This window comes from Capricornis sumatraensis, chromosome 1, assembly GCF_032405125.1.
Source record: "Capricornis sumatraensis isolate serow.1 chromosome 1, serow.2, whole genome shotgun sequence".
NCBI lineage: Eukaryota > Metazoa > Chordata > Mammalia > Artiodactyla > Bovidae > Capricornis > Capricornis sumatraensis.
In genome coordinates this window covers 38,883,411-38,906,508 of record NC_091069.1, presented here as the reverse complement: position 1 = coordinate 38,906,508, position 23,098 = coordinate 38,883,411, and the positions used below count along the sequence as shown (strand labels likewise).

General features: G+C 37.8%; 1 protein-coding gene across 1 annotated transcript in view; it reads right to left on the bottom strand.

Moving 5' to 3' along the window:
• Positions 1-23,098, bottom strand: part of GFPT1 (glutamine--fructose-6-phosphate transaminase 1) — a 61,024-nt gene that overhangs the window by 16,526 nt on the left and 21,400 nt on the right. Inside the window, exons 5-13 of the mRNA XM_068965888.1 lie at positions 18,383-18,441; positions 17,300-17,434; positions 15,797-15,858; positions 14,219-14,298; positions 13,966-14,019; positions 11,015-11,120; positions 8,937-9,100; positions 7,798-7,893; positions 1,790-1,887 (exon numbers count right to left, since the gene is read on the bottom strand). Of these exons, the coding sequence (XP_068821989.1) occupies positions 1,790-1,887; positions 7,798-7,893; positions 8,937-9,100; positions 11,015-11,120; positions 13,966-14,019; positions 14,219-14,298; positions 15,797-15,858; positions 17,300-17,434; positions 18,383-18,441 (854 nt within the window). The remainder of the gene's footprint in view (positions 1-1,789; positions 1,888-7,797; positions 7,894-8,936; positions 9,101-11,014; positions 11,121-13,965; positions 14,020-14,218; positions 14,299-15,796; positions 15,859-17,299; positions 17,435-18,382; positions 18,442-23,098) is intronic.

Below are 23,098 nucleotides of genomic sequence, written 5' to 3'. Positions count from 1 at the left end.
AACACAGATTAAAGCATTAAAAAAAATATGAAATCCCACCACCCAGGAGATAAGCACTGTTAACATTTCAGCACAAGTCTCTTTAGACAATATAAATGCATGTGTTCTTATAAGCAAATATACCCACACATATAAAATGTTTTGAGTAGTGGAAAAAGCACTGTTCTGAGTTAGCTTGCATATTAACTCTACCTTCCCAATTTCTAAGTTTTAAATGACAATTCATATAATACCAGATCAGTAAGAGATTTCAAATGAGACAACAGATGCAGAAATACCAAATGAAAAATTAAACACTTCAAAATACTATGTATTAAAAAAAAAATACTATGTATTCATTAAGAATGTGTTTTCTCAAAAAGAGTCAATACACTTCAGAAATCTTATTTAACTATTTTCAAACTCTGCAGTATGGAGGGTAGAGTAGGGGGGATAACTAGATAGGATCAATTCAATGACACTTTTGTATCCTAAACCACACTGGAATTACTTTTTTTTTGCAGGGGGGAGGGGGCTGCAGTGGTGCAGCATGTGGGATCTTCATGCTCTGACCAGGGATCAAACTTGTGCCCCCTGCAGTGGAAGCCTAGAGTAATAACCAATGAACTACCAAGGAAGTCCCACCACACGAGATTTTTAATATTTGTTAATATTGTAGTCTCCAAAAAAAACAAACAAATCAAAAGAAGACCCTACATCTTTTCAAATCAGAGAATTCTAACACAGCATATATATAATTTATGCCCCACAATACAGGCTTAGCATTAGATGAAACATTTAATTAATTTTTAATTTCTGAATAGAGGGTTCATTCAATAACAGATCTAAGCCACCACTAAATTAACCAATCCCTTAACTTACACTAATGTCTTTAGTTCATTCTTTTTATTTCTAATGCTCAGAACAATTACTTTCTTACAACTCTTCCCTTCAAAACTGCACAGATTTTCCTTTTTAGGACCACGTAATTTGGGGAAAGTGGGGAAGGAGGGAGAAGAGGGTGCTTTAGAGAAGAACAAAGCCTACTGAGAGGCAAGGGTTGGGTTTTACTCACTCATCAAATGAATGGTTCCCACAATTGTAGATGAGTAATATTTACGCCCCAGCAAATTAAAAAAATACTGTCATGAACTTTGGAAATCAATCCTAAAACAGAACTGAGTGTGTAAAGGTTTTCTGTACTTATAGAAATTGATATCAACAGCACATAACCTGTCTCTTTACAGTGTAACTACATGTGGATCTGATTTATTGGACTGAAAGACTGTTAAAAGTCCTATACTTCCATACTGACAGCCAACACATATCTCTGATACAGAATTTCAGCTTCCAAAATCAACAGTCAAGTCTATTAAAAAAGAAGATGACCCTTCTCTGCAGAAATGTGCTTACTAGGCAAAATCCTATTAAGGTTCACTTGCCCCATCCCCCTGTCTGAGGTAAGTGAGCAATGACACACAAAACCCAGGAACTGCTCTAACAGAAGCAGGCATGTGGTGTGAACCACAAGGCCAGGAGGGCACAAGAACTTGCCACTCTTTGCCTTTTGTTAAGTCAGTTGCAGGCGGTCCACCTGTATATCTACACAGATGATCCATGGATAAGTAATTCCAAGTAGCTATTAAAATTCCTTTCCTCAACCTTCTTGATTTTTGTCATCAAAACATGATGTTTTAACAATAAAAACAAAAAAATAGTTTTACATGCTATGTTACTGGAGGTACTATTTGTCTGCAGGTATTTTCTAATAACCAAAATAACACAACTAAAATTTTAAGAAGCCACTTACTGCTACACCAGCATGGTAACTTGTTCCACAAGCAATAAGAATCAAACGCCGACACCTCTGGATCTCCTTAATGTGATCCTTCAAACCGCCCAAATTCACTGAAAAGAAAGTTTGTGCATATAATTATTTAGGAAAGAACCATATGAAACAGGTAATCACTTTTCAGGAGTGTCCACTGCCTCTCTGGGAAAACAATACCGCTGTTTTAAAACATTCATATTTCTCTTAGGAAACACAGTTCTCTCTAGTTTTGAAAGTAAATTAAATAAGTCAGAACCTAACTGATCACCCCAAACTTGTAATAAACCTTCCTCACTCCACAAACATGCCTACACAACTACAGTTATTTACCACAACCTACCCTGATTGGTCATTTTTACATTCCTCTCTTCAGATTAGAAGTTCTCTTAAAGGCAAAATGGTAAGAACACAGACAATAGATCAGTAGATATTGATGCCTGGAGATGTGGAAAGGGCTGACTAAAAGGGCCATGGGGAAATTTTTAAGAAGGATCTGTGCTAACTCTTGAGTGTTGTACAGGTTGTTTAGGACTATGACCATGTTGTAAGAGGTTGTGAAAACTCACTGAATTATACATTAAGAACAGTCAAGTTTTATTATACCTAATTATCTCTAAGTCTGCCTGGAAAAAAAATTATCTTATGTTCATTTCTACTAGGTGCCCAGAACAGTGCTCTGAACACAATATACACCAAGCTCCTCTCAGTCTTTCGCATCTCCGTAAATGCCAACCACTCACCTAACGTTGGGGTCATCCTTGGGTGCTCCACAACCACTATACAAGCAAGTCCTGAGAGCCCTGTCTTCAAACTGCCCCTCTAATGTCATCCCCGAGTTCAACATCTCTACCCTGGACCACATTCTCCAACCTCTTCTCTGCCTCCTAAAGCCTTTCTCCACACACAGCCAGAATGATCTTTTAGAGGAATTCTTTAGAAACAAATCTGATATCAAAACCCTGCAATGAGTCTGTCTCTATAGCCACGTATGTGTCCTTCTAAGGGTGCCTTGTCTATGGATTCTTCTATACATGGTTACATGGCTAGTTTTCTACTTGTGAGAAAGTTTCATCCAACATTTATTCAATCATTCAACTAATATTCTGAGCACCTACCAAGTGAACCCACTGTCCAGGACACTGTGTGGCTACCAGACAGTTCAGCATGTGACCTTGAGAGTGGTGAGCAGGCCCGTGAGCAGACTCCTTCTCCGTCTGACCCACCACCAGTCTGTATACTCTGCCCCTGCCGTTTGTCCCCTCCACTCTTTTTTCTACCTTAACTAGTTATAAATTGGAAGCAAGATATAGGTTTTTAAATATTTTTGAATAACTTTATATTCTTCCTTCTAAATTTCAATACTGAGAGGGCACACTGTATTTCTCTATTTTAAGAAATGAGTAAAGCAAAATATGAAACAATAATGAAAAGCCTCAATGGCTTCCCAAATAACTTTGGAATAAAGTCCAAATTCCTTATTATGGCTCTCAGGAGGCAGACACCCTGTTTCTTGCTTCACTTTGACCTAATCTCCTGGCATGTGCCCTCTCACCGAGGCCACTCCAGCCAGACTGGCCTTGCTATTCCTTTACGTATAGCTCTGTCTCTGGCATTTTTCCACAGACTTCAGCATGTACCGAAAAGATGTAAGCAGCGGGAGAGTAAACAACTTTAAGAGTCTAGGTATGGGGTCGTGCAAAAGCAAATGAGTCTGGAGATGACTAAACGTAAAGCAGACAGACTATCAGAGAGACTCGTATTTCAAATGATGACCAAGAAGGACAGTAAGGCTGGACCATGAGGTTAGCTGGTCATTAAATGTTTCCTTAAAAGGCAGAGGAACCAGAGATCAAATTGCCAACATCTGCTGGATCATCGAAAAAGCAAGAGAGTTCCAGAAAAACATCTATTTCTGCTTTATTGCAAAAGCCTTTGACTGTGTGGATCACAATAAACTGTGGAAGATTCTGAGAGAATCTGACCTGAGACCACCTGACCTGCCTCTTGAGATATTTGTATGCAGGTCAGGAAGCAACAGTTAGAACTGGACATGGAACAACAGACTGGTTCCAAATAGGAAAAGGAGTGCATCAAGGCTGTATATTGTCACCCTGCTTATTTCACTTCTATGCAGAGTACATGCTGGACTGGAAGAAACACAAGCTGGAATCAAGATTGCCGGGAGAAATATCAATAACCTCAGATATGCAGATGACACCACCCTTAGGGCAGAAAGTGAAGAGGAACTAAAAAGCCTCTTGATGAAAGTGAGAGAGGAGAGTGAAAAAGTTGACTTAAAGCTCAACATTCAGAAAACGAAGATCATGGCATCCGGTCCCATCACTTCATGGGAAATAGATGGGGAAACAGTGGAAACAGTGTCAGACTTTATTTTTGGGGGCTCCAAAATCACTGCAGATGGTGACTGCAGCTATGAAATTAAAAGATGCTTACTCCTTGGAAGAAAAGTTATGACCAACCTAGATAACACATTGAAGAGCAGAGACATTACTTTGCCAACAAAGGTCCGTCTAGTCAAGGCTATGGTTTTTCCTGTGGTCATGTATGGATGTGAGAGTTGGACTGTGAAGAAGGCTGAGCGCCGAAGAATTGATGCTTCTGAAGTGTGGTGTTGGAGAAGACTCTTGAGAGTCCCTTGGACTGCAAGGAGATCCAACCAGTCCCTTCTGAAGGAGATCAGCCCTGGGATTTCTTTGGAGGGAATGATGCTGAAGCTGAAACTCCAGTACTTTGGCCACCTCATGCAAAGAGTTGACTCATTGGAAAAGACTCTGATGCTGGGAGTGATTGGGGGCAATAGGAAAAGGGGATGACAGAGGATGAGATGGCTGGATGGCATCACGGACTCGATGGACGTGAGTCTGAGTGAACTCCGGGAGTTGGTGATGGACAGGGAGGCCTGGGGTGCTGTGATTCATGGGGTCGCCAAGAGTCGGACACGACTGAGCAACTGAACTGAACTGAACTGAAATGTTTCCTTAAAATTGTCTGTGTGTTAGTTGCTCAGTCATGTCCAACTCCATGCAAACCCATGGACTATAGCACACCAGGCTCCTCTGTCCATGAGGTTTTCCAGGCAAGAACACTGGAGTGGGTTGCCATTCCCTGCTGGCTGAACGGTGTCTGGGAGAGTTCTGGAAGGAGTCGCCCATGGTCTGAATGGATGCTTTGGAGAGACTCCTACTCCTGGTAAGGGAGACCATGACTGCGGCAGGAGCGCCTGGAGATGGGCTGGAGGAGTGGGAACCACTGAACGCTGGAGGCCTGACTGACTCCATAAGTGACCAGCCGTGTGACCTCTGGCAAGACTTCAAACTGACAGAGCCTCAACTTCCTTATCTTAACAACAAAGAAAGATAACAGTCATCCTGTTTATATTACGGAACTTTTATGAGGAACACATACCATAGATAAAAGTGCTTTTTAAAATCATGACTTCTCAAAGTTTATCTTGTTCTCTTCCTTTATAAAACAACGCTTTTTCCTAATCTTACTTCCCTTCCATGCTGTAACAGTATTTACTTACTGCTACTCTCCCAGTTCTTTCAGTTCAACCACCTTCCACAACTCCCTCGCCCCACACAAGCAGATGCAGGTTCTGGTTTGCAATGCTCCTGTTTCTCTCCTAGCCTCCACTTGCCTCCCCTTCCCCATCGCTTTACCCCAGATGGGACAACATTGCAACTGGTGACTGCATCTCAGCCTCTCGTTCCTCCAGTGCACACCGAGACTGGTAGTCCAGTCACATCAGTGAAGCTAGGATCACTCCCAAGCCTCTCATCAGTCTCCTAAAAACTCTGTAATTTCTACAAAGGACGCACCCTTCATACACAATAGAAGGCATTCAAGGCCCTCCTTGACAGATCCTCTCACCTTCCTGCCTAGACTTACTGCTCCCTACCCCTCTTCATGTACAAGACAGGGCAGGCAAACCGGACTACATATTATCTCACAAATAAACGTCTAATGGTTTTCCACTATCTCCCCTTAGCTAACGCATTCTACCCAGCTGCAAAGCTCCCAATTCCCCGTCACATATTCCAACCTTCCAAATCCTTTACAACTGTATCTGCCTACATCACTGAACCTGGCCTGGCCCCCTGTCCAAACAGATTCATTCTCTCTCAATTCAACATTGAACATTTCAACACTAAACTGTGGGTCTAATGTCATTTATCATATTTTACCTTTCTTTAAATAGTTACTTATGTAAAATTATGCAAATCCCCCCCCTTCTAAAAACCTAGAGGAGACCACAGCAGAGAGAACTTTCCCACAGCTCCTGATGCAGCATGGTGCTCCTCCCACAGATGTCACTTATAACTCAGCCATTGACAAATCTCTCTCGCTGAGAAAGAGTATGATGCTTCTCAGACAATAAAGTATACAAAAACCATACTTATTCAGAGAAATAATTCTCTATCAATTAGCAGGACATCACAAAAGAAGGCACTTATTATTTAACACACAAATTCAGGAAAAGACTTCTGTGTGCTAGATATAATCTCTCAAAAACTGATTCCTAACACTGAGAAGTTTAGCCCAAAGCTTGTTTATGAAACTGGTCACAAGGAATGTTCTGAAAATCTGATTTTCTGTGACCACAGAAAGTCAATCTCAAACTCATTTTACCAAGTGCAAAAAATCCTGTGACACAAGGTCTAGAGAATTTTCAGAAATAAGACCAGAGCTGCACTATCATCCCACCTTACACACACAGGAAGGCAAAATACCACAAAAGGCATTAGGCAAACACTTGAAAACCTCTGGGAAGTTCACATCTCACTCATTTATAAACTGAGAGAAAAAACCTAGGTTGAACAGATACAAGTAAGCTTCCCAATAAGAGGACTACATCTCATTCTTCTGAGAATTCAGTGTTCAGAACAGCCCCTGGTAATAGCAAGTGCTCAATAAAAGGTCTCTGAACTGAAAACGGGTTAAATGTTTCTAATGGTACACTGAAGGACTTTTCCCTGCCCTAGGAAGATCACCCTAATATTCCCATGAAAGTGAAAGTGTTAGTCACTAAATCGTGTCCAACTCTTTGCAACGCTCCACAGACTGTAGCCATGGAATTCTCCAGACAAGAAAACTGAAGTGGGTAGCCATTCCTTTCTCCAGGGGATCTTCCTGACCCAGGGATCAAACCTAGGTTTCCTGTATTGCAGGCAGATTCTTTACTGTCTGAGCCACCAGGGAAGCCCAAATACTCCTATAACGGACAACAATTTTAAAATGTGACTCTCTACCCATCTTATACATTTTTCATAACCACTTTAGATATGCTACCATTTACCATAAAATTCACCTTTTCAGACTGTATGATTAGTGGTATTTAGTATTTCAGAGTTGTACAGGCATCACCTCCATCTAATTTTATATTTCCATCACCTCCAAAAAACCTATATCCATTAACAGTCATTCACCATTCCCCAACCCCATGCCTTCAGCTCCTGGCAACCATCACTTATTACTCCTTCATTTCTACTGTGGTGAAATACAGAACATAAAGTTTACTGTTTAATGATCTGTAAGTGTATAATCTAGTGGCATTAAGCACATTCACACGGTTGTACAATCATCACAATCATCCATCTCAGAACTTTTCATCATCCCAAACTGAAGTTCTGCATCCATTAAACACTAAATCCCATTCTCTCTGCTCCTCAGCCCCTGCTAACCACTAGTCTACCTTCTGTCTCTACAAATCTACCTTAGATATATATCCACTAAACACTAAATCCCCATTCCCTCCTCTCCTCAGCCCCTAAGGAAAACTTAGATATAACCTCGTTATCAGTGGAATCACACACTGAAGGACTTTTAAAAGAGGACTGGGCTCCACTGATAGCTGGCAGCCACAGTTATTCTATAAGGCTATAAAGGACAATGAACTCTAATAAGGCTGTCAGTGTCAACCCCCATGAGACTTTGAAATAACAACATAGTTCATATGTAATTACCAGTATAGTCATCAAAGTTGACTCTTCCTCTCATTGTGTTCACAACTGACTCTGGCTGTTCAAAAATTTCCTTCTGCATAAAGGAACTGAAGTTGCCTAAAGTAATATAAATTGTATCATTAAAACAAAAACTAACAAGCCAAAGGATAGGAAATTTATATTCAACTAAAAGTCTATCTCGTTCAATATAACCTTAGTAAATGAAATTAAACAAAAGGTCATGCAGTAGAGAACAATATTCATTTATCACACTTTACCCTATGGGAAGAAAAATAAGCAAGTATGGAGAAAAAAACGCTTTTATTAACTTTATACCTAAAATATGCAATTACAGCAAAACAGGGGAGTGGAACAAGCTTAAGGTTTAGAGTCAGATCTAGATTCAAATAATGGTTCTATTGTTATTATCTGCAATTCATGGGGTCGCAAAGAGTCGGACACAACTAAGTGACTGAACTGAACTGAAGAGGCTCTGGGAAACTCCTTAACCAGTTAAATCTATTCTAGCAGCTACTTCATCGTGTGGTAGTGTGGGTTACTATAGTAAAGACTTGACATATATAGCCATTATGCAATAAACTTTAGCTTATTTTTAACTACAACCCCATCAGAAAGGACTATAAAAACCACTATCACCATAATCACAATAGTTAATAGTAACAAACATTATGTAGAGCTCACTAAGCATGTCAGGCACTGTTGTCAGGGCTAATCTCCAAAACAACCTCAGTGAGGTAAGTCCTATGATCTCCACTTCATATATGAGAAAACTGAAGCACAAAGAGAAGAGACGAATAAAGACGAGAACACAAACTATACTTATAAAGAATCTTAAAAATATCAGTTCAGTTCAGTCGCTCAGTCATGTCTGATCTTTGTGACCCCATGGACTGTACCACGCCAGGCTTCCCTGTACTATTTAAATGACTGAATTCTTTTTTAATGTGAGAAACAACAAACCATGAGTTAGTTGGTACCAAATATGGTCAAAAGAGCAGATACTTTCTCCAAAGAATCATCCCCCTTTCTGGTGTGAGCCCTTCACTATCCTGTGTTATCAGATTCCTACACCAGGACAGGAAGGAGGATGTATGCTTTCCATCGAGGACACTGAGCTATAACAGGACAAAAACGTTCACCCTTCATGATCTGCTGGAGTTCCATCTGGAGGGTCTGCACAGCTCGTCCAGGGTGATCTCCCGCAGTCCGTTTAATTCGATGGATAGAAAGACGGCCATCTACCACTGCAGCGACATCGTCATCCTCAAGAAAGATGACGCGATTGGTGTGTTCGATGACAGCACTACAAAATGTTCCAGGAGACAGAACAATCAATAATCTAGGATGATTACTATAAATATAACTATCATTAGAACAAAAGGACCAAGTTTAAATACAAAGTTGCATCTGGCAGTATCTCTGATACATTTCTGGTTATCAATGCTATTCCTTACAGAGAAATGAAGGAGGGGGTGGTCAATGCAGACAATGAAAAAAAACCTCGGTCTAACAACCAAAGCCAAATTTGATAAGATCAGATCAGAAGGCATGGTTATTTCCTTCTCATCCTACCCATCACCAAGTCCTCCAATTTTAAATCCTAAATATTTCCCAGAGTTTCTCTGTGTGCACCACCACAAACCAGTTCAAGCTACCACCAGCCCTCACAGGACTACTGCAGCAACCTCCTAGCTTCCACCCCTGTTCCCTCTAACCTCCCTCCATCCACTCTCCATTTCTGCCAAAACGTGTATCAAAGGTCAATTCTAATCAAGATTTCTCCCTCACCCAATAAACCAGCTGACACCTTCCCTTTAGTTCTCAGGAAAATATCAAAATGCCTTTACCACGCCCCCTACCTCTTTCTCTGGCCTCATCTCCCACCAAACTTCCTCTCTCTACTCAACACACTGACACCCGTTCTAGTTCCCACAGGCTGATCCATCTGCAGAGAATGAATGTTCTTCCCCTCCACCTCTTCACTGAGTTAACTCCTAGTATCTCCTTAAGTTTCAGTTCAAACATCACTCTTAAAGAAATGTACCAGTAGGAAAGTTAAATCACTCTATCACAAGCATTCTGTAGCTCTTGTCACAACTGGAATTCTATACTTGGTGACTATTGACTAAAATCTGTCTCCCCTCATTAAGGAAGAGATCCTTAAGGACAAGTAATATTTTTATTTTTACTCATCGTTGTCTCCTGAGCCCAGTACATTACTTTGCTGGAGTGTTCAATATGAATGTATGAGTGAAAGAAAAAATGTTGAAATGCTCTCATAACTTCCAGCTTACTTAAGCCCAAACTGTCAACTCTGTAACAAGCCTACTTAATGACAGCAATGACACATCTCAGCACTGACTACATACCCTACACACCTGTAAAATTCAGAAAATAGTGAAGCTTGCTTTCCCACTGAGATAATACACCCTTTGCAGTCCTAACCTGCATGAATATTCATTTTCAGATCCCCTTACTTTCCGGCACAATGAATGACTCAAACACCTGCTGGCAATTTGGGTGATTCCATTTTATACTCATTACTATTTAAATTTCATTTATAAATGCCTCCAAGCATCCTACTGCATTTTCTCTCAAAATGTCTCAGTCTAGTACTATTTCCTATATAAGTGATTTTGCTGCCAGTTATTTTTCAATCAAAAAGATGTGTCCACACTGGATTAAAACTACAATCTGGGTAAGCAAGTATACTATCATTGGTATGATGCTAAGCCATTCTACTCTCCAACCTAAAAATCTCTCCTTCCAGGGGAAGTTTGGGAGAGGATTGATACATATGTGACTGAGTTCCTTCACTATTCACCTGAAACTATCACAAAATTGCTAATCGGCTATACCACAACACAAAATAAAAAGTTAAAAAAAAAAAAAAAAAAAAAGTAAAAATAAATAAATAAAATCTCTCCTCCCTATAAAACCTGGGTTATAGCTCTAAAAGAAGAGACCAAAAAATACACAAGCTCAAAGTAAATATATCAGAACAAGTCTCAATGACCATTATCTCTTCTTTGTAGATGGACCTACATACTCTGAATTGACAGAAAAGGCATTCTAGGACCCCAGAATGGTCACCTTCACAATCTTAATTAACAAAGTTCTCCTATACAGCATGACTAGATTTATACAAAATGACTTTTTGGTTTCCTGCAGCCTAAGAAGCTTTACTAAAAATTCTGTATCAACCAGTGATGCTCACCTTGCATCAGAAGCAAAGTAATATTCCACTGCCTTTTCTTCAACAGGGAAAAGGCAAGTTGTGCTGTCCACACGGGAGAGATTGCAGCTTCCTTTCTTATCTTTGCCTAGAGCATGGAGTTCAAGGAATTAGCAAACACACAGAAAACCATGGCTGATTTATAAATATACAAAACTTTCTACAAAATTAACAAAAAACCATAGCAATGCAAAATAATTCCAGCAACTTTTCAATGCCAGGTAGATCACCCTATTTCCATGCAATAAGCCAACAAGAACGAAGGGCATAGAGTGAAAGAGCAACCATCAGACAGCGTGGCATATACAGTGCTATGTTATGCATTTTTTAATGTAATATTTCTTTTCCAAGTAAAAGGCAAATGATGTCACTAACTTTTTAAATGTATGTATAGCCTTATTTTAACTTTAAACAAAACAATGGAATTAATACATAAAAATTTGTGCACTTAAACATTAAAATTACATTAAAAATATGAAAATTATGCAATGAAAAATAAAATGAAGGCTAGTGGCATGTTTTTATTACCTCCAAATAAAACTTCTCTAGATTTTAAAGGTAGTAACAAATCAAAGTTCAGGCTATACTAATCCTGATTTAAAAACAAAACAATGATACTAACTATGGTATACCATACAAGGCAGCTACTGCTAAGGACCGGAACTATAAACCCAGAACCTCTCCTTTCTTAAAACTGGATTTTCTTACATTTCTTTTAAGTCAGGATAAAGTGTACTCCTTTTGTAAGGGTAACATCTTTTAATTCTAGCACTTTAGAATTCTGGCATCTCTACTTAACTTGTTAAGCTGCTGATGAAGAATTTCTTTTTCCTCTTTGACTAAAGTCAAAACTGGAAGGTAAGTTTGACCAATTAGTCAAATACAGAAAATACTATGAACTTAAGACTATATATATAAATTCTCAGAGACAAAAAAGCACCTTTCTCAAAGATCTGGACACAGCAGACCTTATAACCAATGGACACAATGGCCCAAGAATACTATAAATACACTTGTAAGAACTCATACTGTGTTCATCCTCTAAAATCAATGTGTACAAAAACTTGGTAGTAACTATTCTTAGTAACATATATCCAAAGTTCTCCACAGTCCACGATTATTTGATGTGATTTAGGCATGAAAACAAAACAGCTCTTCCCATCCATACGCAACAGTAGAAATGACACGATGCTTTTAAAAAATAAGTATAAGAAGACATCTCAGAGAAGACAACACTACAGAAAGATAAAGCAGGTCAGTGTTTGCCAGAGGCTGGACACAGGGACAAGGGTTGACTACAGAGAGTCAGCTGAAGGAACTTTACAGAGGATGAACTGCTCTTTATCTTGACTGTGGAGGTGGTTATATAACTGACTGTGTTTGACAGAACTCATGAAATTGGACATCAGAAAGAATGAACTTTATTGTATGTGAAAAAGTAAATTTAAAAATAGGCAAAAGGATAGGCTAGCACCTACATTTTTTACATAAAAACAACTAGCTTTGCTTATAAAATGTTCTGCTGGGGTTGAGTTTCACCATATTCTTTCTTCCAATACTGGTTATTTCATTCTTCAAGTAACAAGGCATACTTAATTACAATATATAGAAGAAGTAAAGGCATCACTGCCTATTTAAATAAACATTGCTTACATACATCTATATGACTCTTACAATCTGTAAAACGTCTTCCATCTATTGATTATTTCACCTGATTTAAGTGGAAAACAATTATTATCATCCTACTTTATTTGGTCAGTGGTTACACCTGGAGAAAAAGCAATGCCTGAAAGCCACTCCCATGTTTTCCCCTGTACACGGCCTCTTCAACAAGAGGCTGTACTTCAAACACTTTTTACCTACTAAGAGCTAGAAAAATCATGATTACTATAACACAACCCCTGATCTCAAAAATATCTCTCATTATAAAGTTTTCTTCCAGCCTCTTAAGATCTTAGCCAATATTTTTCTATTGCTTCTAAAAGCAGCCTAAGACAATGTACAATGCTAACATGTAAGTAATAAATATATGCAAGCAGAATCATTAAAAGAAACCTGGAACTCTGGATCGAAAATTTATACTGGTAGACTAGCTTTACTTCCAAAGAGAGTTGGAGGGGAAGAGGAAAATAAATTCTAACACCTCAGGATTTGAAGGTTATTTAAGGAAATAACTGTCTGCTCTAGATAAAATAGTGAAAGCAGCCACTATCTAAGGATGGATAGGTTTAGAGTACTTTGTTAAATCTTTTTTAAGAAGCCAAGAATTATGCATCAATAATATGGGTTTCAATCTCCTGAATTTACCACTCCCTGTGTTTTTTACGTGGAAAGTGTTTAGTAAAAAGGTAAACTAAAAGAACACATCATTTTTTGCTAATTATATCAATAAAATGATCCAGTTTGTATGGCTGAAAAGATAAATTTCAAACATAAATTTTTTAAAAATTTCAAATTCAAACAAACCCAATCAAGATATTGAATGTAAATCGAAAAGTAAAATGTCATGCATAAAACAAAATCCATTTAAACATATTTCAGCTAAATTATTCAAATAACTACCATGGAGGTCACTCTATAACAGCCTAACACACAATGCTCTTTTCCTAATCTTAGGATCTTATTTATAATGATATATCCTATATGATTTTAATTTAAAACAAAGAGAAAAAAAGTTACAATTTCAACCATTTTATCAAATCTCAGAGATCTTAAAGAAACAAATTATTAAAAGCAGTTTTCTAAATGGCAAAAGCAGACAGACAAAATATACTCTGCAAATTAGAAAAATAAGGTCAAAATATGTTTCCCCATAAAATAAGCACATTTTTAGAGGCCCAGCACATTCATTCACTCCAAGAACAAAGAATTAGTAAAGAATGAACAAAAGAGGATAAAGGTTCCTCCCCATCCATGCAGAGTGCATTTCCCACCTCTTTCTCCCTGTGATCCCCACCGTGTGAATTTTGATCCAATCTGAGTCCTAGCTAAGGATATACAACAGAAAAAAATTCTACTCGTCAGAGAAATTACAAAAACAAATCCTTTTCATGTCTAGACAGAACTATATATATGAGTGGATCTGATCAAATGGGCATTTAATCAATTTATGGAAAACAAGTCTTTATATCTACTGCACTCAATTTATACATTTTCCTCATGCCATAATATAGGAATAGTTTTTACCTGTTCTGTAGAGAATTGGAATGTGGTCAGTAGACAGTTTATGCTCACTTCGTACACCAATCAACAGAGGGCTTCCTCGTCTGTTAGTACAAAATTAAACAGAATTAAACCATTTTTTAAATAATGCAGTAATGATACAAAATGTAAATATGATGAAGGAATGCTATTCAAATAATGCTTAAATTCTCCCTCTGAGGTCGACTTCAGATGTAACAAAAGAATGAGTTTTTTAAAAATATTCAAAGGTCAGCAAACTATGACCCACAGCCAGGTTTGTCTACTTTTACTGGAACACGGCCATGCCCATTCTTCTACTTGTTTCTACAGCTGCTTTCACACTACAACAGCAAACTGAGTGGCTGCCACAGAAGCGACATGACATGGCCAAGAAAGCCTAAAATGTTTACTATCTGGCCTGTTACAGAAAGGGCTACCCAGGTGGTTCAGTGGGTAAAGAATCTGCCTGCAATGCAGGAGATGCAGGTTCCATCCCTGGGTCGGTAAGATTCCCTGGATGAGGGAACAGCAACCTACTCTAGTATTCCTGCCTGGAGAATTCCAAGGACAGAGAAGCCTGGGAGGCTACTGTCCACAGGGTCACTAAGAGTTGTACACAAATGAAGCAACTGAGCACGCTTGCAGTATTACAGAAAAGGTTTGCAAACCCCTGTTCTATGATGATGCGTTAAAAAGTTTCTTATTTTTAACATTAAATGGAAACTTTCTTTTGATAGATGAACAATATATGACCATTCAACACTTTATCCTTAGTTCCTCTGACTTTTTAAAGACTCCTCTCCTTATCTAGTCTTAGGCCTCCACACTGTTCTCAAAAGGACTTAATGCTTAGGCTTGAATATCCCAGCAAAAGCAATAATCGTACAATCATCGAGGACTCTGTCTAGAATATTTAGTTCCAAAAACTATGGATATTGTATAGAATACCCAACCTCCAAATTCACAAAGTAACAATGGTGCCCCACTGCAGACAAAAGGCCAATTACAAATGCCAGAATGGTTCTGCTTTGTTAAGGGATTCCGTCACATAGAAGAATAGTAAAACAACAGATAAGACACGTGAAAAAAAAATACAGTCGACCTCCATATGCATGGGCTCCACGTCTGCAGATTCAACCAACTGTGGATTGAAAATATTCAGGGAAAAAAAAACTCGAGAAAGTTCCAAGAAAGCGAAACTTGAATTTGCCACACACTGGCAACATTTTTACACACTTGTAGTATATACATTGGATTTACAATTATGTACATAAGATTTGCATCATATTAGGTATGTAAGTTATCTAGAGATGCTTTTTAGTGTACAGGATATGTGTACAGATTATACACAAACGCCACACCATTTTATACAGGGGACTTGAGCATCCATGGGTTTTGGTATTCACAAGGGTTTTTAGAACCAGTCCCTCATGGATACCAAGGGATGATTCTCACAAATATCTCTAGAAAAGACAGAGCCATTGTAGTGAAGGATCATTTTATAGTGTAAAGAGAATATGCTTATAATTCAAAAGTTTCAAAATACATATAAATATTAGTCATGATTAAATTTATATATACCTTGTGCCAACTGCTTGGCCAGGAAAATGGACACTTTTAAATACAAGTGCAAAAGCACCTTCCTATAGAGGGAAAAAAAAGTGCATCAGCAATATGTATTATAATCAACTGTTAAATGAGAAATGCCTAAAATATACTGGCTTCAGCACAGAAATTTTCAGTTCACACACTGCTCTTTTGCACTGCTTTATAAATTAGCCTAAATTTCAGGCAGACACTTATTCCAGCTTTGATGTATCCAATATTCACTTTTTAAACAAGCCCACTCTTAAAACAGGATTAACAGATAATAGTTCCAAAACAGAGCATTATAAAAGTCACCTTTGTACATGCTATCAACACTTCTCATGTGTCCCATACTATGCATTAGTAAAGGAAGGGCAGAGTCAGAAAAGATACTAAGCTCCGTATTCAAAACTCATTCTCTAGCACAGAAATTTTACATCACTGTTAACTTTCATTCTTTTTGAACTTGATGTGCTGTGTGTGCTGTGCTAAGTCGCTTCAGTCATGTCTGACTCTCCGCGACCCTTGATATTGAGACATATGCACACACAATTATAATTATTAACATGCACACCATACCACCCCCTCAACCCAAACTCCTCAGAGACAGGGTCTAAGGAAATCAAGAACGAATAAAGGAGGAACACAAGGTAGGAGAAGGAAGGAACAGAACAATCTGGGTTATACAATGAGTAGAAACAAAAAAAGGCTGGGAAAGCACAACACTCTGCCTTGAGTAAAGGGAAGGAACAGTCTTCTACCTTCTCTATCTTCCTCATTCCTTTTGCTGCAGACACCATAAGTTTTGGGCAGAGATGGGAGGAAGGGTTGGACCTTTACAGAGAAGTAAAGAGCTTTCAAATGGGAAAGCTAGAGTTGTGGGGGTAGAAGGGTGGAATGGAAGTCACTATGTATTTGGACCTTTGTGTATCTTTGATATCTTTAAAGTAGGACAATTGGGATGAAAAAAAAAAAATACCACTTTTCTCTTGGGCTGGGAAATATTCTTCTGAAAAGGTACAGTGCCAAGTAAAAGTCCCCATAAGGAAAAATTAATTGACTGTACTGGCTCAAAGACATGCAGACATTATCTCAGAATAAGTGTGTATTTCACCAAAGCTACCTTTTGCTAAGTTATTGACTGGGAAGAACACTTTAATGAGCAGGAAGTGAGAAAGTGATGAATCCCCAACTTACGTACTGTATACATGCTTGTGTGTGGTATGTATGGGTTTGTGTATGAGTATGCACAGTTTTTCGACAAACTCTTTACATTTAGACTATTTTTCATTCCCATGACACTAAATTATAGTGAAAGAAGTAAAATCATTAAAGCACCAGTCTCAAAATTATTCAAATTGAATAGTTTTGCATATATGGAGGAATAAAAGCAAAAAATACTTGAAAAATTAGCTAGTTCCTACTTCTCATATTTTAAGTGTTTGTTTACTGTGATTAACTTTGGCAATAACTATCTTTAAAACTGTGGTTTAATACCAATTGTTGGATGACTCTCTCCACCAAGGTAGTAAAACTTGTATCTTGACTTTCCCGATTGTCATACATGTACTTAACAAGCTTGGCAATCGTCTCTGTGTCTGTTTCAGACTCAAAGTCATAGCCTTTACTTTCCTATAATTAGAAAGGAAAAAAAGTTGATACATTTAAGGAAATATTCATAGTATCTAAATCTTCTACATAATTTTTTTCCTTGACAATCTCATTAGCCAACTTCTAGTCTTTTTTTGACCACCATACAGCCAATTATACCTACTGTTCAAAATTAAGGTCACCATCTAATTATGTGGAACCCAAAATAGTAAGGTATTCCCTGTGAACAAATATAATACTTATAATTATACAAATCTATATATGCCATATATGAATTAAATAAATTTTAAAATAATTAAAATATAATGAAATACATAACATTCACAAAACATTAATTTCACTATGAACATAATGATTCTTTCTTTAATGATGATATTTCACTATCCAATCCAATGGCCATTAGCTATATGTGGCTGTTTAAATTTACAGTGAAATAAAATTTCAAATTTAGTTCCTCATTCATCCCAGCTCCACAGCCATACATGGACAGTGGCTACCATTCTGGGACAGTACATGTATAGAAAGTTTCCAGCATTGCAGAAAAGTTGAACTGGACAGCTCTGCTCAATCACTAATAAAGGTCATCATCATTATCATGACTATATAGTATATAGCTATTTAGGGCATAGAACCTCCATTCAATCTGTCTTAAGTCTTCTGATACTCTAGAAACTTTTAAAAATGACAAACAAGGTCTCTCACAATGCAAAAGAGACCCTTCCAAATTCCAATTTTATTGACGCTTTTGGGTCATTTATAATAAAGCCAAATAATTATTTCCTTTTCATATAAGAAACAAAAGAGTTCCACTGTCAACAAAGAAAAGTCCAATAAACCACCACACCCTGTAACTGTTAGGAATTATTTAATCATACCTAGATAGGATTTACTGCACATCCCAAACAACCTAAATGCTCTCATTAGAAATATTCTCAAAGACTGGTGGTCTTTTTAGGTCACTTTACTTACCAGAAACTTTTTCAAGTCCTTATAGTTGGTGATGATTCCATTGTGAATAACAATAAATTCTAAAAAGAGATAAAATCACTGATGACCAAAAAACTTATAGGTCTAATAAACAAAATAAATTGCCATTACTATTAATAGATTTTTCTCATGTCAAAAAATTTGTAACATACTGTACTTCCAGGTGTAATCAAGTATTATCCAGTTTTCATCATCAGACTACCTTCAGGTAGATCAGCAGCATAGTCCACATGTAAAAGCACACAGTGCTTAGAAGCGGGCATAGCAGATTAATAGGATAAACTGGAGTTTAGAGGCATCAACTTCAGCTGTGGCTAAACTACCAGTCCAATGTCATCACGCAAAAGCAGCATGTTCCCTGGGCCAGTTTCTTCCATTTGCAAAATGAAAGGGTTGAACTAACTGTATTCTCACTTCTTTGTTCATTCATTCTTATGCATAAAACAACCCAAAGTTTAAAGAGAAAGGCTTTATCCAGTTTACACTAAATGAATTCAAAACTAAAGTTATAGAACTTAGCAAGAAAAAAAGTTATTCAGTTCTATAGTTTATTTACCTGAGGTCCAGAAAATTCCAAGATCTAATACAGATGACAGTGGGATAATTTTTATTCATATTTTTGATTAAATAACTTTCAAAAATGTTAAAAATGTGATATCAAGAGTTGACAACATTTTTAACCACTTAGAGTGTATGTAAAGACTACTACTGTGGATTTATTATTCAAAGTTCACGTAAGTCAGGAGAGAAATTACTACTAAATTCACTTTTATATCCACTTATCAAAATAAATTTTGATAACATTTGATAACTATCAAAATATATTTAAAGATCTAATATTCTGGTCTTACATTAAGTGAGCTTGAACTGAATGAACTATAAACCAAATGATAAAATAAACATGTCACTAAAAACAAAAAAAAAAGGTCACTAGAATAGATACCACAAAACACTATAAAAACTTTTTAAAAATTTTAATGCTAAAACACAGAGAATCATAAATAGCCGATAAAAATCCTGAAGTTAAAGCCAAATTCTCAAAATATAATTATGGATATACATTTTCAGGAATCTTTTATACAGATTGTCAGTGTTAAAAATTTCAGTAGTTAGCTTTCTAATCCAATCCAGTAATTTTGTGCAGTATGAAAAACCTAAAAAAGGTGGCTTCTGAATTAAATTACAAAATCTTACCTCAAAGGGATACATACACACAAATACATATGCATATTTATACATATATACATATGTATGTATTCACTTATTTTTAAAAACCATGAAAGAAGAGAAACTAAAAATTTTGTTAAATGCTTATATACAGGAAGAGATGAAATAAGGAAGAGGAAATAAGATAGAAGCTAGACTTATTTTAGTATGTCTTTTTTATAAGTGTGACCTCAGAGAACTATGCAAATATTTTAAATAAAAACTGTTTAAGAAAATCAATCCCTAAAATTCAAAATAAAATACATTAACAGAATGCTGTACCCAGCTAGCAGTACAACCACGCACAGAAGGATTAGTCCAAGTGATTCCAAAATACAGTAATTTGATTATGCATCCCTAGAGAGATATCCCTTAAGTACAAAAGAAATTAACAAAAAACAATAAATATACTGTTGTGGCAATGTTGACATTATGATTCTGTCGTACATGTATCATTTGATAGATCATATAAGTATGTTGCTGGTGTTAAGAACTAAGTTTTTAAGTGTTATTGACAGGAAACATATAAATCAATGAGGTAAAATAAAAACTGTATGGCCCTGGATTTGAATTGGAAGCATTAGTGTAAAATTATCTGTATTTTCTCTTTAAATTTGTGTGTGCGTGCGTGCGTGCGTGTCTTTTAGCTCTGCCCACTGAAAAGGCCTAGGTGCAATAAGCACTTCCCTGGTTTATAGACTTTTTTTTTTTTGAGCACAAATATAAGAACACAGTGTTAGTAGCTTGAACTAACAGAAGTTTTAAAAGGTGCCCATTTACTATCAAGAAGCCTCATAACAGAAATGTATCTCAGGCTTCCAAGACTGCAGAAAATAAGCAGGATGGGATGAAGATTATTTCTTGTGTTTAACAGAAAATTCGGGTACAAAAAAAGATTTTCACGACCAAGATAATCACAATGGTGTGATCACTCACCTAGAGCCAGACATCCTGGAATGTGAAGTCAAGTGGGCTTTAGAAAGCATCACTACAAACAAAGCTAGTGGAGGTGATGGAATTCCAGTTGACTTACTTCAAATCCTGAAAGATGATGCTGTGAAAGTGCTGCACTCAATATGCCAGCAAGTTTGGAAAACTCAGCAGTGGCCACAGGACTAAAAAAGGTCAGTTTTCATTCCAATCCCAAAGAAAGGCAATGCCAAAGAATGCTCAAACTACCGCACAATTGCACTCATCTCACACGCTAGTAAAGTAGTGCTCAAAATTCTCCAAGCCAGGCTTCAGCAATACGTAAACCGTGAACTTCCTGATATTCAAGCTGGTTTTAGAAAAGGCAGAGGAACCAGAGATCAAATTGCCAACATCTGCTGGGTCATGGAAAAAGCAAGAGAGTTCCAGAAAAACATCTATTTCTGCTTTATTGACTATGCCAAAGCCTTTGACTGTGTGGATCACAATAAACTGTAGAAAATTCTGAAGGAGATGGGAATACCAGACCACCTGACCTGCCTCTTGAGAAACCTATATGTAGGTCAGGAAGCAACAGTTAGAACTGGACATGGAACAGACTGGTTCCTAATAGGAAAAGGAGTATGTCAAGGCTGTATATTGTCACCCTGCTTATTTAACTTCTATGCAGAGTACATCATGAGGAACACTGGGCTGGAGGAAGGACAAGCTGGAATCAAGATTGTCGGGAGAAATATCAATAACCTCAGATATGCAGATGACACCATCCTTATGGCAGAAAGTGAAGAACTAAAAAAAGCTTCTTGATGAAAGTGAGAGAGGAGAGTGAAAAAGTTGGCTTAAAGCTCAACATTCAGAAGACTAAGATCATGGCATCTGGTCCTGTCACTTCATGGGAAATAGATGGGGAAACAGTGGAAACAGTGTCAGACTTTATTTTTGGGGGCTCCAAAATCACTGCAGATGGTGATTGCAGCCATGAAATTAAGACGCTTACTCCTTGGAAGGAAAGTTATGACCAACCTAGATAGCATATTCAAAAGCAGAGACATTACTTTGCCAACAAAGGTCCATCTAGTCAAGGCTATGGTGTTTCCAATAGTCATGTATGGATGTGAGTCAGACTGTGAAGAAAGCTGAGTGCCGAAGAGTTGATGCTTTGAACTGTGGTGTTGGAGAAGACTCTTGAGAGTCCCTTGGACTGCAAGAAGATCCAACCAGTCCATTCTAAAGATCAGTCCTGGGTGTTCTTTGGAAGGAAAGATGCTAAAGCTGAAATCCAATACTTTGGCCACCTCATGCGAAAAGTTGACTCATTGGAAAAGACTCTGATGCTGAGAGGAGTTGGGGGCAGTAGGAGAAGGGGATAACAGAGGATGAGATGGCTGGATGGCATCACCGACTCGATGGACGTGAGTCTGAGTGAACTCCGGGAGTTGGTGATGGACAGGGAGGTCTGGCATGCTGCCAATTCATGGGGTCGCAAAGAGTTGGACACGACTGAGCGACTGAACTAAACTGATCGGAAAATTCAAAAGAATAAATTTTAAAATTTAAAGAAACAATCGCCAGCCTAGCACTTTATAAAACTGCACTTATTTGGGGAAAAAACTGTGTTGTTTCGGTGATGATTTTATCTTTCATTTCTTTCAGCTGGGTAGGAAATTTTTAAAAATGTGTTTTCTTGAGTCTTCCATGTTCTTGTTAATACACGTTTCAGTAGGCTGTCGTCCATTAAGCCTGCAGGGGTCCTCCTGGGTATTTCTGAATTGTGTTGTGTACACATGTGTCTGAGAGCTCAGACAGCTTGTCTTCTTACAGTACTTAGTTGTTTGCTTTTTTGTTAGATAAAACATTAGCAATGTATTCTTTCCATACTCCCTGCCATCAAACCCATTAAGATTTAAAATCTTTGTCAAACAGATGATTTTAGAACTTGGGAGGTGGTAGTTAAAAAAAAAAAATTCTTACACAAACCACCTACTCCATAAGCAGAGGCCTGTGAACCCTTCCCTCACAACTCTACATTTCTACTTCAAGTAACCAACCTTTCAACCCTACCCATTTAGAGGAACAAACCACCCATGAAAAAGGGGTACATAGTTTACCCTCATCTTCTACCTGTAGTTCTGCCACATGAAAAAATCTCATTCTGCCCCCGTATCCTTCTCAAATCTTCACAAGGAGTAAAGTTCTCTTCTAGAACTATCCATGCTTCTCAGATCTGCTGTGTATGTGGTGCAGACTCACAGTGGAGAGGAGGGAGAGTGGCAGGAGGACTCAGGTAGACTCTATGGCACTTTCCTCCACATACAAGGGCAGGCTGTCCCCTCAGCCCTCTCCTGAACAGGTGACTCGACCCATCCTGGCTCCTCATTCAGAGTTTGTCATTGAGGAAAAAGACTCACAGATGCCTGAATTTATTTAAACCTGGGTGGCTCTCTAATACGACTAAATGACACGGGAACAATCCATCACTAAACAACACTTTCTTCTAGAGATGACTCTGCCCATCTGTTTCTATGCTGCATCCATTTTTCCAGGTTCAGTGGTAGAATGTGG